The 14,399-nt window shown below is 35.6% G+C and overlaps 1 protein-coding gene across 1 annotated transcript in view; it reads left to right on the top strand.

Annotated features, from left to right (window-relative positions):
* Nucleotides 1–2,884: 2,884 nt before the first annotated feature.
* The window catches only part of Nlg4 (Neuroligin 4), a gene marked incomplete at both ends in the record, with an annotated part of 64,107 nt that continues 52,592 nt past the window's right edge, over nt 2,885–14,399 (top strand). Inside the window, 3 exons of the mRNA XM_017623105.1 lie at nt 2,885–3,102; nt 10,783–10,932; nt 11,334–11,767. Coding sequence (XP_017478594.1) covers nt 2,885–3,102; nt 10,783–10,932; nt 11,334–11,767 — 802 coding nt within the window. The remainder of the gene's footprint in view (nt 3,103–10,782; nt 10,933–11,333; nt 11,768–14,399) is intronic.

The raw sequence follows: 14,399 nt of genomic DNA, 5'->3' as shown, positions 1-14,399 counted from the left end.
CAAAAATGTGAGTGCCAAATATTAATTTATTTCTTCTACAATAAAATCTCCAACGCCTTGGCACTATTATAGAATGATAGAAAATTTGGAACCCATAACATGAGGAATTCCTGGACTTCAGGTCTTATCTATCGGAATAAAAGTTACACATGATCGGTTACAAATCAAAAAGCTCGTACCATCTGAACGATGACAAAACAGATTCCACCATTAAGAAACATTTGGAAGAAAAATCATGCCGGTGGTGAATATATTTATCCAACTCTGGTGTTTAGAGTTACGCTGAATAGAAATAGACCTATACGAACTCTTCAACCAGATGTGAGATATGTTCTCCTCAGCCTGTTTCATTGACATAAAACATAACTGATGTAGTGATATCCTTCTAGTCTTGACAGCGCCTTCATATACTCCTTAAACATGCTGACGCCTGCTACCTCGTAACTATTTGCTTTCTCAATTACTTAACGGATGGACGACTCCCGAAAACTTGGAGGGAGCTAAATATTATATTCATTCTTAAAGTAGAGAAACCAAACCACTAACAGGAAAACATCTTTAGGGCAATAAATAATTATTTCGTCATTTATTCAGAAGACAATTGAAAGACCCTCATTCCGAGAAATGCATTGAATCGGCAGCATTGAAGGAGAATTCAAAAATACATAGACGGAAGCAATATAACAGCACGCGTTACATGTATTGACTTCTTTCTTGTGAGCTAAGTGATCCACATACCTAAAGGGTACAGAGTTCATGAGAAAAAGAACTACCAGAGGCAACCACCAGGAGGGGGTAAAAAATCCTCTATTCGCCGATTAAATAATATCTAATAAGCGCTAGATGACATCTCTCAGTAGAACAACGAGAGCGGCTACAAATCGTAACTAGTCTTGTTCACCAGAAAACCTAAAGCTATCGCCTATTATCTACCAACAAAAATGTTTATCTATCATTCGGGCTTACGATACCTGAAAAGAGCTTTTGGAAAGTAACATATAACCTATAATAAGTGCGTGAAAGTCATAAGACCGATTATAAATCTGGTGCAAGCCTCTAGATAAAGGGAACAAATATAAAGCTACTGAGAAAGAGCAAAGGCTCAGAGTATGCCTTCGCATAAAAGGAGCGGTAAGCAATGCACCCCTGGTGGGACTTCAAAGTGAACTTCAACCTGCGCTCAATGCACATGTTTATTCATGGAGTGGCTACAAAGAGCGTTCCTAGGCTAAAGGAGTCAAAATGTAAAAAGTTTCTTACTGGATGAAATAAAAAGAGGCCTTCTAAGTGGAATAAATATTGATTTAAAATCCAACACTAACCGCATTGCGTCGATTTGGGACTTCAGTAACGCCTGCAGCGGCTAGCGTGCTGAAACTTATGTTATAGAGAAGGCAGCTAATCTTCTACTGAATATCATGGTTCTAGCCACATAAGACGCTTTCTCCGTTAGCAGCAAAGCGAGATTAAAAGCAATAGAATTCAAATAACGAAATCGGGGATTGTACGGGAATGTGTTCAATCTTTGATCCTTAAAAATAAAAAAGGGAGAGAGCTGATAATACGAATGAAGAAAACTGATGAACACAAATACTACAATTGTTACAATGATCTTATGTTTCATCAAAATATTTAGCTTTTAATTAAATTCCTTAGAAATATTCTGAGTATATAGTTTTGCAGCCCATTCAATTTTAGTTATGCAGTTTAGTGAAAATTTTAAGTATCTAGGACTTAGTGTTGATTTTTGATATTTTTTTTTTGTAAAACGTGGTGCTCATTTTCCCCATACAATAAAAAAACAAAAATGAACGGTAGCTGCTAGCTACTTCCAACTGGCATTTTATTATACTAAAATGTAATTAGCTATAAAATGGGCAAAATCCAAAAAAAAAAATCTGATTAAAAAAGTTTAAAAATTGTATCAACATGTTAAAATTTTTCGCATTTTCATAAATGTTCTACAAAATTTGAAACTTTGATTTACAAGTTATTTTTTAGATAGTAAGCTATATTTTCATAAAAAAAATATATAAATTTTTTAAACAAAGAAAAGTAGGCAAAACTTGCTATAATGTCTTTTCCCCATTTACTTTCTCGTCACCGTATATGGTACATAATTTTAACAAATTTTTCTATAGGCAGCTCAACATAGAAAAAATAATCTCACCATTGTGAGCTTCATTAAACCCAGTACGTACAGCAAATACCAACATTTAAATTCCATCAAAAACCCAAAAAACTTTTCCATTTGATTCAATAAAATCAATATGACACATAATTATAATATGGCGTCAAAACAACCGCTATCTACCACCATAGCAATCAGCCGGAAAATTGTTGAATAAAATTTTATTGCAAAAGTTCTGCAAAATCGAAACAACAGCAAAAGCAATAAAAGTGGCAGAAATTAAAAGCGATAAGCATTAAAATCTACCAAACAGGACCAACGCAAAACAAAAAACTTTTTGTGCAGTAAGCCGACAGTTAAGGTCAATAAAACAGGCATGGAAATGAAAGGGAAAACAAACAAATTTTTTTTTTGCCAACAAAAAGTTGCGCTCGGGAATGCATAAACAGGGAAAACGAAAACGACAACTGCGCTTAAAGCCTTTTTCCCTCTGATATATTGTTAATGAATTAAATTGATTTGTGCTCCATTATTTAAAGATAAAACGCACCTACCTACACACATACATACATAGTTGGTGGTAGGGAAAAAAAGTGTTGCCTGCCGACAGCCACTTAACGGCAAATCTGTGATCAATCGCACTAATCCATTTTCTTTTGTAGCCTTACAAAGAGTTTATTTTATTCTTGTAAATATTACTGATTTTCCTCTGTTCTCTTCTTCTGCTTCTTCTTCTTCTTGTCGCTGACACAGGTTTAGTCCGACACGTGCGCCAGCACCGTGGGATGGTATACGCATTTCGGACAAGTACAGTCCCGTTTGTCCGCAACGTCTGCCCAACATACAAAATGAGACGGCGGCGCTGGAGAAAATGCCAAAAGGGCGGCTGGAGTATCTAAAAAGGTTGCTGCCATTCTTGGAAAATCAATCAGAAGACTGCCTCTACTTGAATATATTCTCGCCAATTAATGGTAAGTGAGAGCGGAAATATGAGAAGCAGAAAAAGGTGCCTGTGAAAAAGTGCAAGCATTAAATGTAGAATTTATGTAATTTGGGTGATTGCATCGTGGACGGGAACCGGTTATTATTGATAGTTTAAAAATGTCGGCAGGCAGTGCAGTGCAGACTTTACGGTTCATTCAATTTGAAGGGATTATTTTGGTTTTAATGGTTTGATTGATCATTTTTTAAATTAATTCTATTAAACATGAGCAAACACAATAAACCTTCGGCATTTTGAGAGGAATGTATTACTAACCGATTTCCGATTGGGTAAATAAAAAGCTAACTAAAAGCTCAAATAACCTTTGACGCTTGGCAATAATACTGCTATTAGTAGATATTCTATAGTTAATAGTATTAAGCGGCAATTACATATTATTTTTAATTCTGCGCCAATCTAACAGAACTTTGAGCTGTGTGGAAAAGCGCTATATCTTTGTTTATTTATTTAATTTTTTTTCGTCCACGCAATGTAAGGAGATGATTAATTATGCAAAAAGCTAGCCAATTACTGTGTCTCTGAAAAAAATGTATCTACCAATCGGGTTGTAAAAAAAAATTGGTTCGAAATAGTTGAACAAATCGCGTTTAATTGATATTAATTAAAGGTCGATGCTGATGTTGAACCACAGCATGACTGAAAAAAAAATTATGATAAATTTGGGGGGGCAAATGTATGACCTTTTGTTAAATTTAGCTTTTATTTATACGGTCACAAAAAATGTATATATGTAAATCAGCACTTAAAGCACAATGAATTAAATATCCATACCAAAACTATAATACCTTGATATCATATCGCACACCACATCGCACATCACATCGTATTATTAAATTTTAACTTCCGACATCTACTATTCATATAAGAAAAATTGTAACAGGCCAATGTTAATATTAGAGCAAAAGAAGCCAAATTTTAAAGTTTTAGAATTTTTGTCTGTCTGTCTGTCGTATGTTTGTACGCGCGTCAAACGAAAACTAATGCCTTACATTGAGTGCAGTTTTCCTCGATGTATTTGCTAGAGGTCTAACTTAAAATATAGAAAGGAAAAAGTTAAAGAGTTGCCACCTGTTTTAAAATTGCAGCTTAAGCAATTGCTAAGATAAAGTAAGTATTTCAATATGGCTGTGAAGAGAAAGAGGTTTAAGAAGGCTTACAGCCGAAAATATTTTTATGGAGATTGCCACATGTTTGAAATTTTTAATTCAATTTAATTGATAAGATAAATTAAATATGGCAGTATGGGTATTAAACTGAAGAGGATTAGGAAATTTTACTGCAGAAAATATTTTTGAGAAGGGCTGCCACCTGTTTGAAAAATTGCATTTAATAAAATTGATAAAATAAATGAAATATTACATTCCGGGTATCAAACAGCACAAAAATACACTTAAGGCGAAGTGAAGAACGCTGGGTGTTTGCTAGTCAGCAATAAAAATATTTTGTGTGAAACAAAGTGGCTCGGAAATAATTTCGACTGCACGTTATTTTGCAGCTTACAACGTCAGGCCTCATCGCAGCTGTTCATTTTGTGCTTCACTAATAAATGACATTGGTCAAGATGACAATTTTGGCATTAAATAAAAGGTGAAAAAACATGGATTACCTCGTAAGATGCTTACCTCTTTTCCCAGCGGGATTTCTCCAAATACATTTCAAATATACAGACATGCATATCTACAAGTATATTTATGCAAAATAATGACAGCTTTTACAGCAATAAAATTTCGCTTAAACTCTTCTATGCGTAGTTAAATACATAGCTAAGTTTAAGCTCATTTTATTACATACCAAAAATGTATTAGATTTTATGCTGCTGTTGTTGGGACTTTAGTCTGTATTTCATTTCTCCTATTGCATAATACGTAAGTGCTATTATATTTTTTGTGTTAAATATTTTGGCCATAAATGTCAAATCAAGTCGTTGATAATACACCCAAAGGCCAACTCGAAATGCTCCTGAACATACAAAAACTCGACATACATACATTGCATTAGTGTGTACTTCTGGTATTTTAAGCCATTTCAAGTTGTTGGTATACTATACATATATTAAAAGTATGGGCGTAACGTGTTTGGGGGCTTGAAATATATATATGTATATATACATACGTAAGCAATGAAAGAGGCGTTTTCTGACAACAAAGCAAAGCCATAAATAACGTGTAAACGAGAATAAGTGAGCATACGTATGTATGTATATGCATGTATATAATCCAGAAAATAAGTCATGAAGAAAAAGTTCCAAAGCACGAATTATTAAACAAACTCATTTCATTGCTTTTTTATACACTTGATGAGAGGAGGAAATCAACAAAGCATAAGCCGCGCGTAAAACATTCTTTGAAATTTGTTGCCGGAAATAAAAATACATATAACAATGTGGGCGTTGTATTTTTCACAACTTTATAATTAACATGCGGAAGAGTAATGAAATGCATGCGATTTTCGAATGCGACTACTTAAGATGAAAGTCAATCTTAAACATTTATGCATACACCCGAAAGTTTATTATACGTATAATAAGCTTAATACAAAGCTAATTCTGTTATTATGTGGATTTGAAGACATAAGTTATCTAAATTTACTAGCACATAAGTGCATTCCCGATACATGTACTTAAAATGGACTCACGCAATTTCTCTGCCATATATGTACATACATATGTATTCATTAGTTTACCAAATTGCGAAAATAGGTTTCGAAGAAAATGTGAAAGTTCTCACTGGCAAGCATCTTTGCGCACTCACCTACACCCAGACATATAAATTTGCTTTCCAATCTTGAATATCCATCAAAACCTCAGCCACGCGATTTGTACGTGTTGTCACCGCTCTCAGAGCGGCGCTCTGCATGCTTGGGGTGCGTATGTACACTCATATATATATATACTCAGATGTGAACAGTCAAATACGTGCGTAATAAATTTTCTATGAAAATATTATTTTTAAATTCGAACATTTTTAAACTATAATCAAATATAAAGTATTAATTTTTACTATGCATTATTTCCCTCAGTGTACGCGCATAGTCGAAAAAATTCATGTACGCATTTTGAACAGTTGTGGGATTCACAACCCTTGTTAAGTGTCGTAATATCTTAAAGTGTAAAAAAATAACGGCCAAAATAGTTTTAGGGGGCTCGCTATTTATGATTTAATTGATTTTTTGTTTGTTTTGAATTTGATTGATTTGAATAGATACGAGAGTTATTCGCATCACTCATTGATCACAAATTTTTATTTCGAAAGCGGGCAATTGTGTTGAATTGTGTTAACGTATTCGCTTCATTAGTTTCATCATTAGTGACTTCGCTGTTTTCCCAAAACTGAAACTAGATTTGAAAGGAATTTTTGCTGAAAATAAACTGAACTTAGCTTAAACATACTTTTATTAAATATGTTTGTACACGTGTATATGTATGTATGTCATACTAATAATGATACTAATCGAAATATGCGCCATCACAAGCTGTGTCTTTTTGTTCATCTGCTTATCTGGCAATTTAAACTCAAAAATAGTAATTGCCGGCAGCAGCATATTTAAAATACCGCACTGCAACAAAACAACACAAATTTTGCGTAAATTAGATATTCTCCATAGGACAATAGCAAATTTATAGTAAATGCCGAAAGCAATAGTCAAAATAATGCTGCTAACTATTTAGTACACATTGTCAAAATATTAGCAAATATGTATGTACGCACGTGTTTGCCTAATTAAATGTAAAGAAACTGTTATAATCACCGTGTACATGCGCAAACATGTTATTTTATTTGTTCGCCATAATGCTCAGCATGAAAAGCAAAACAATTGAGTATTTATTGCTCAACATTTTTACTAGAAGCAATCAAACGATCCTTTCGGCATCATTTGTCGCATTTTCATTTGACTGAATTTTTAATTAAATTTTAAGTATTACTTAACTAGTAGACATACGGCTGTGCTTGTTTGCATCATTGGAAGCCTTCATTTGCATAGAAAACAACCGTGAAAGATTTTGAAAGATTTCACACTACAACAACTTCAATTGAGCACAGAAGTTTATGGCGAATGATCTGAAGTAAACCAAATTACAGGTTTTTGAGATTTATGCTAAAAAACAATCCCAATGAGCCTGATTTTAATATTTGGTAGAATAAATACAATATTCTTTACTCTTTCATGTCACATACTTTTTTTAACAATAACAAAAGAGGAAAACGCAGCTATCCAAGGCGCAGAAAACAAAAAAAAAAAAACTCTATCAAGAAAAGGACTATGTTCTCTTTGACGTACTTCAAACGTCACTGCATTACAGGCGAGCATTTTCAAATTACTCCAACATGACACAAATAGACCACAAATGGTCCAACGATTTTTTCAGGGTAATTTTATTGCATCTACTGTAATTGTGCAAACATTCGCAAATAATTATATTCCGATTTTCAGTACTCAGCAGTTTTATATTGCTGACTGTTTTCGCTGCATGCGCAAATACAATTCGTTTTTTTTTTTTTTTTTTTTGTTGAATGCATGACAAATGATATTGTTGCTCACTTTGCATTTTCTGAAATTGATAACGCTTCAGGCAGTCGCTTTTTCAAACATCCATCAAATATCAACATATGCATTCAAATAAACCGATTATTAGATATTTGAAATATGATATCGTTGTTTAAAGTACAAAATTGCATATGTGGGGTTGCCACATTTTACAGGAGATAGTAAAATCTGTCATATTCCAATACCATTCTCTCGTTTTTATCTAATTATCTCTACCTTTTGATATATAAATATTTAAATTTTGGAACGAATTGAGCTTCCGATGAGCACATCTCATTTTTGGCACAAATGTCAGTTACGCGGTTTTGCGCTTTAAACAAGGATATGCATATTTTCCCCTATCGCCATTAATTACTGCAGTTCGCATTTATATTTATTTACTGTGTTGAGTTGTGTAAAGCGGGCAATGAAAAGCTTTCCCTCCCCTATATCCTATTTACCATTTATTAACCACTCTATGGTGACATCACTATATGGATGTAGCCAAGTCTATCCAAAATCGCTTTTGACGGTGACCTACTCATTTTAAAAGAAGTTAGGACAAAATAATTCACCGACTTATAAATCGCAGAGGCAGTGTGGCCTTTTTGTGGATACAACGGTGCCTCACGAGTGTATCGCGAACTCTCTTCACTCTAAATGCGACAATTTCTTTTCTTAAGAGCGTTGGCAGATCCAATTAATCCTTGTCCGTCTAGTCGTTATAGTAAAATAGAAACTCTAAAAAAATACCGTTTACCTAGATAGGTAACTATATCGTGTGGCTGATGCATCGTGGCCCTTTCAAATCCCGTTTGGTCCTCGTCTGCCAGGAAATTCGAGACGTCTTACTTTGACTCCACATTGCGCCAAATTCTTTGTATAAAAATTCTTTAAGAAGCAGCTTGCTAGTGGCTTATGGCATACCAATGCATTCATTACAAGGAAATTTTTTTTCCAGATCGTGCCTTGCCTTGCAGGTTCGTCTGCCATACAGTTTCCCTCTATGTCCAGGGCTCCAAGTGAGGTGAAGTCTGTTCTGCTAGGTTATCTCTTGTAGAGGTAAGTGGAAGTCCAGCGCAATCCTTGAGTAAAAGATGAAAGAGCTTTGAATCCAGCCTGGGTATCACTAAAAATTAAGACATATATCCTTTAAATATGCTGCAGTAGCCTGATAACCTAAAAGACATTTTTAGAGGAGGATTTCGTGAGAAGACGCCAAGACGCCTCCTGCTATCGAGTTCAGAGCCTTCTGTGTAGATACTGCCAGATACTGGAATGTTAATATCTTCTTCCCACTCCTCCCTGCATGGGTTACTGGTGATTAAATTGCTTTCCGGTACCTTTCACCTACAATGGAACCTCATATCGGCCACTCATATTTGCAAAAAAAGCTGATCAAAATTAAGTTCAAAGTTTACTTCAGATCTACGATCGTCCTTAAATTTCCACTCTGACCCATATTTAGGTACACGCCAACTCACTCGTGAGCAATGTCTAACATAGTGTAGCATCTTAAAAATAATCTCTCTTCAAATCATTTGCTTTTGAACAGGAAATTAGGAAACCTTAAGTGACAACTAACTGACTGAATTTGTGGTAACAGCAAAAGTGAAGGAAGGCATTGCCAAGTTTTCCAAGCTTAAGAAGTTTTTGCTTCACAAGGTATGCACACACAGAGTTTCTGAGAAAAAAATAACTCTGAAATAGCTTAACGTATGTATGTATATACAGAGAAGTTTGTAGGTTGATATATCTACATATACATACATATATACAATATTTAAATATTACTTTACAACTTTCGACGCTGCTTTACTGCCAGCCCGCGGTGGTTAGTAGCACGCCGTGCAAACTTTTTGATTGAAAATTCTAATTTACTTGCGGTTAGCAAATTTGAAGTTTCAACTCCGCAAGGAACACAAACAATTTAGCTCATTCTTTGTCACTTTTCCTTTGGTTTGGTGTTGTTGGAATGCCAGTTAAATTAATTTTATTTATTTTTTTGTTATTTAACTTGGTTTATTTGCATAAAATTAATAGGTAGTGTAGAAGAATGTGTGTTTTTTGTCTCTTTGCTCCCAGAGCCATAGGCTGGAAAAATTTAATCCAACCAAAACCCCAATTCAAATACGAAAAAACCCGTTTCGATGAACTAATCCAAAGCTGCAAAAGGGTTCGAGCCGTTGAACCGAACCGACCGAATTTTTCATTCGGCTTGTGAAAAAATGTATTTTCCCTTCGCATACGTATTCTAAACTGTTGTCATTGTAGGATATCGACTACACAGTAACCAATCTCTCCAAGATCCAAGTGGTCCTTGCAACTTTTTTACCTATATGTACCGAAACTGAGATTTCAAGCAAAACACGCTAGTATCAGAATAAATTTTTGAAAACCATCTTTAGTGCCACCATTAAAGTTAACTATCTGAGAAATAACTAACAAAGTAACTACGAAAAATTCGGGGCAAAGTACAAACCTTAAAATGCGCGCAACGAAACGAAGCTTAAATGCCTTTGCAAAGCTGCTAATGGGATGGCGACCGCTTCAAGAATGTACAAATAACAACTTCCGAAAAGCATGGCAGCAAATTAAAGCAAATTAAATCAACACGCGCGCCCACATAGCTTCACACACCTCAGTGCAGTTGATCCTGCGCCATGTCCCCGTTTTAGTCCCACTGCTCCTGACCCCATTTTCATATTCATGCTGCTAGGACGCGACCTTAGAGTGAAAACAAAAAAACCAATAATAGAGGCAAAAACAAGAAAAGATTACAATAACTACGCGTAAGCGTCTCAAACCCGTAATAGAAAGAACTGCTGCTTTCAAAACGGAAGCGTTTAAGGAAGGGCGCTTGAATCGTTTTACGGGTGTTTGCTCATGAATTTTTATTTTCTAATTTTACTTTGGGATATTCTTTTTAATTTTCTTTGTGCCACCCAGCGCTAAGGTGCCAAATATATATATTTATATACCGTTATCTATGCACCACCTAACAACATTTTACTTACTGTTTAAGCATATTACTTATTTCCTCTTCCCTCTCATCATTTACCGTTATCTAACATTTATTGCTTAACTGCTTTCGCACTGGAATGCTCGCACCTCCTTGCTGCAGCAGGCGCCAGCGAAAAGAAATTGCCCGTAATTGTGTTCATACACGGCGAATCGTTCGAGTGGAGCAGCGGAAATCCCTACGACGGCAGCGTGCTGGCGAGCTACGGCGAAGTGGTCGTTGTAACGCTTAATTACCGCTTAGGAATTCTGGGTGAGTATGAAGGGAAACAGCAACAGCAACGGTTAAGTTTAACTAGCAACATAAAAGCGAACATGCACTGACACGCTGCTGGCCAGCTGGCTGACTGCCTGCGGAGCTTGAAACGAAAGCTGCAGTTGCGGCGTTAAAGAAAAATGTTAAAACTAAGGGAAATAAAAGTAACCCACAATAGCCGACATAAAATATATAGCGCTAATAAAGTGCCAGCGCCTTAAGTTAAACTGCCACAAATGCAGGCGAGCGAACGATCGCCCGCGCGCGCCCATTTTGCAACCAAACAGCAATAGCTATAATTTATGCTGATTTTCCGCGCTTATCTCACTAAATTCATTTCGCAACTTTTTATTGTTCCTTCGCTCTCTTTGAATTTCCGTTTGTTCTCTCCACTGCAGGCTTCCTCAATGCCAACCCCAACCCGCAGGCACATGCGCGCGTGGCCAATTACGGTCTCATGGACCAAATGGCCGCTCTGCATTGGATTCAGCAGAATATACAGAAATTCGGCGGCGACCCGAATGCAGTTACGCTGGCGGGGCATGGCACTGGCGCCGCTTGCATCAATTTTCTCATGACATCGCCGACAATGGTGCGCGGCCTCTTCCATCGCGCCATACTCATGTCCGGCTCGGCGTACTCATCCTGGGCACTGGTCGAGGATCCAGTCTTGTTCGCCGTCAAATTGGCGAAGGAGTTGAATTGTTCGATACCGGAGGATTTGAATAAGCATCACGAGCAGATAGTCGATTGTCTGCGCGAAGTGCCGCTGGAGGATTTGTATGCAGCTGATATACAGGCGCCGAACTTTTTAACATCCTTCGGACCATCGGTGAGTGTAAAAGTGGAGAATTAATAACTATGCCAATAAGAATGCTTGTTTGGGTTTCGCAAAAAAAAAAAACACGATTACTTCAAAAGTTTAGAAATTAAGAATTTCGGAAATTAACTAAATTTTACTGCTGAAAATAGTTTCTTTATTTGTGTTCTTAAAGTAAACCCAAAACAGTATTGCGCTTTAGAGAAAAAAAAACATCCAAGCATTTCTTTGAAGACACTTTGTAACTACATTTGAAGGCATTATGTCATAAAGAAACGCTTTACACATTGACATACATAATTTAGCCAACTTCAAGTTAGAACCCAACAAAATACACACTTTCTTTTTTATCATACAATAAATTAATAGCCCGCTGCTTTCAACTAGAAAAATAAATTGAAAAGAAAATGTCGAAAACTTTCGCATAAAACTTACAGCGGGACAACTGAATAAAAAAAGCGTTGTAAAAAGAAGTCTACTATTTGCTTGAAATCTTAAATGGAGAGGACAACTATCTAATCAAGACATCTTTGGCGAAGGTCAAAGGCAAGAGCGCCCACCTCCTTTTCGTTTGCAGGCAATTCCTTAAACATACATACATAGTACACACATACATATGTACATATATATATGTATATATGCACTTCCAGCTGAGTTCTGTGTACTAAGTGAATGTGTGTGTAAATGACAGCATTTAAAATTGACGACCTTTTAGTTAAGACGTTAAATGATAAGAGTAGACAAAAAAAACGTAGTAAAAACACTTCTGCAACAAAAGAATGCTGAAGGCAATTGGAAACTTGGAAATTGGAGGATAGCAAGAAATAAAAACGTTTCGAACAAAAAAAGAAGTTATGCGCCGGGAATACATACATACATACGTATGTGTAGTAGGGCGATTCAGAAAACAAAAACATATTTTTTCCTCGGAACCATGCTCAAAAGTTTCGGTTAGACGCTAAAATAAGTCTCAGAAAATAGGAGCCCTTAATATGAATATTAAAAATGTCCGCATCGCACGTTTCGATTTCCCACACAGGAAAATTGTTTTTTACTTCTGATTTTTATATTTAAGGATACGTTGTACCGTAAAAGTGTTGAAGACAATTTTCGATAAGTCGACTCGGCCAAAAGTTATTCGGGTCAAAATTGAAAGAGTGGTGAATTCAACTTTGACCTCGAATAACTTTCGACCGAGTTGACTTAGGTGAAAAATGACTTCAGACCTTTTTTGTAGGAGGTGCAATTCTCTAAAAAAAATACTGCAAGACCTTTACAGTTGAACGTATCGTTCATTAAACAAAAAATTTGGATTAAAAAAAACAATTTTTCCTGTGGTATTCTTATGGGAAATCGAAATGTGCGATGCTGACATTCTTAATAATAATATCAAGGGCTGTTATTTTCTGAGACTTATTTTGGCGTCTAAACGAAACTTTTGAGCATGACTCCGAGGAGAAAAAGATACAAAATAAATTTCTGTACCACCCTAATGTCTAGTTAGTTATATACAGTCAAATGGTTGGTAACAGAAGTCACAGACGTAAGACAACATCCAGGTGCAAGGTCTTCTCGAAACCTTTTTTGTTAAGATATCTGTTCTCTAAGGAATATGATTGAAATTGGAGTATATTTTATTTTAAAATTCATAGAATTATAGATAGGGGGGGCTGCTGAAAAATAAAATAAAATAAAATAAAATAAAATAAAATAAAATAAAATAAAATAAAATAAAATAAAATAAAATAAAATAAAATAAAATAAAATAAAATAAAATAAAATATGTAAAATAAAATAACATAAAATATTATAAAACCTTCTTCTTCTTCTTCTTCTTCTTCTTCTTTTTTGGCGCTGCAAACGCCTAGCGATTTTGGTGAAGCCAAGTCCTTCTCCACCTGGTCTTTCCAATGCAGAGGCGATGATTGCCACACCAGTGTGTCACCACATGTTAACTTGCACTTCTAACGTCAGAGTCAGAGGGTTTCACCGTAACAATAATTGGCACGTTTTCTAAGTAGGCAACGGGACCACACTTTCGTAGTTGAATATATCTTATTAGGAATAACATACATGGCGCTATAATTTTCCTGAAGGTATTTTTCAAGGACGCTTAAAAATATTGGTATCGATCCGTGCAAAAAAACTGGTATCTATGCCTCTCTATAGCGGCTCTCTTGAGTTAGATCCAATGGTACCATTATCAAAATAACTAGTTGTCCGTTGATCTTTCTAATCAGATGCTGTAGGGCAGAGTCGGACAATATTTCATTGACAAATGCAAATTGAGTAGGGGTTTAGCGAACTGAAAGCCTCAATTTGTAAGATATAGTAGCCTTTCCACGGTCCTAACAATAACGAAGTTAAAGCTAATCAGTCTGTGTAATATAGGTGACTCCAAGGGATTGATTGCCTGATGCCATGGGGCATAATCTAGCAGAAAAAATTATCGTTATCTGTATTACAATTGATGTGCAAAATTTTAGAAAACCTATTACATCGCTAAACGTCACCTTACCTCTTGCTCTATCAAGCGGAAAGTTTCACTAAATTCAACAATTTTTTTTAGAGGGGTCTTCATTGCTCAAAAAATTTTAACGAATTTTTAACAAGATTGCTGCTGAATTTGTCATTACTTATCATT

Source organism: Rhagoletis zephyria, unplaced genomic scaffold (assembly GCF_001687245.7).
Source record: "Rhagoletis zephyria isolate East Lansing unplaced genomic scaffold, Rhagoletis_zephyria_1.1 Rzeph_scaffold_03042, whole genome shotgun sequence".
In the NCBI taxonomy this organism is placed as follows: Eukaryota; Metazoa; Arthropoda; class Insecta; order Diptera; family Tephritidae; genus Rhagoletis; species Rhagoletis zephyria.
The sequence above is the reverse complement of the archived record's forward strand: the minus strand, read 5'-3'. Positions and strand labels throughout refer to the sequence as shown.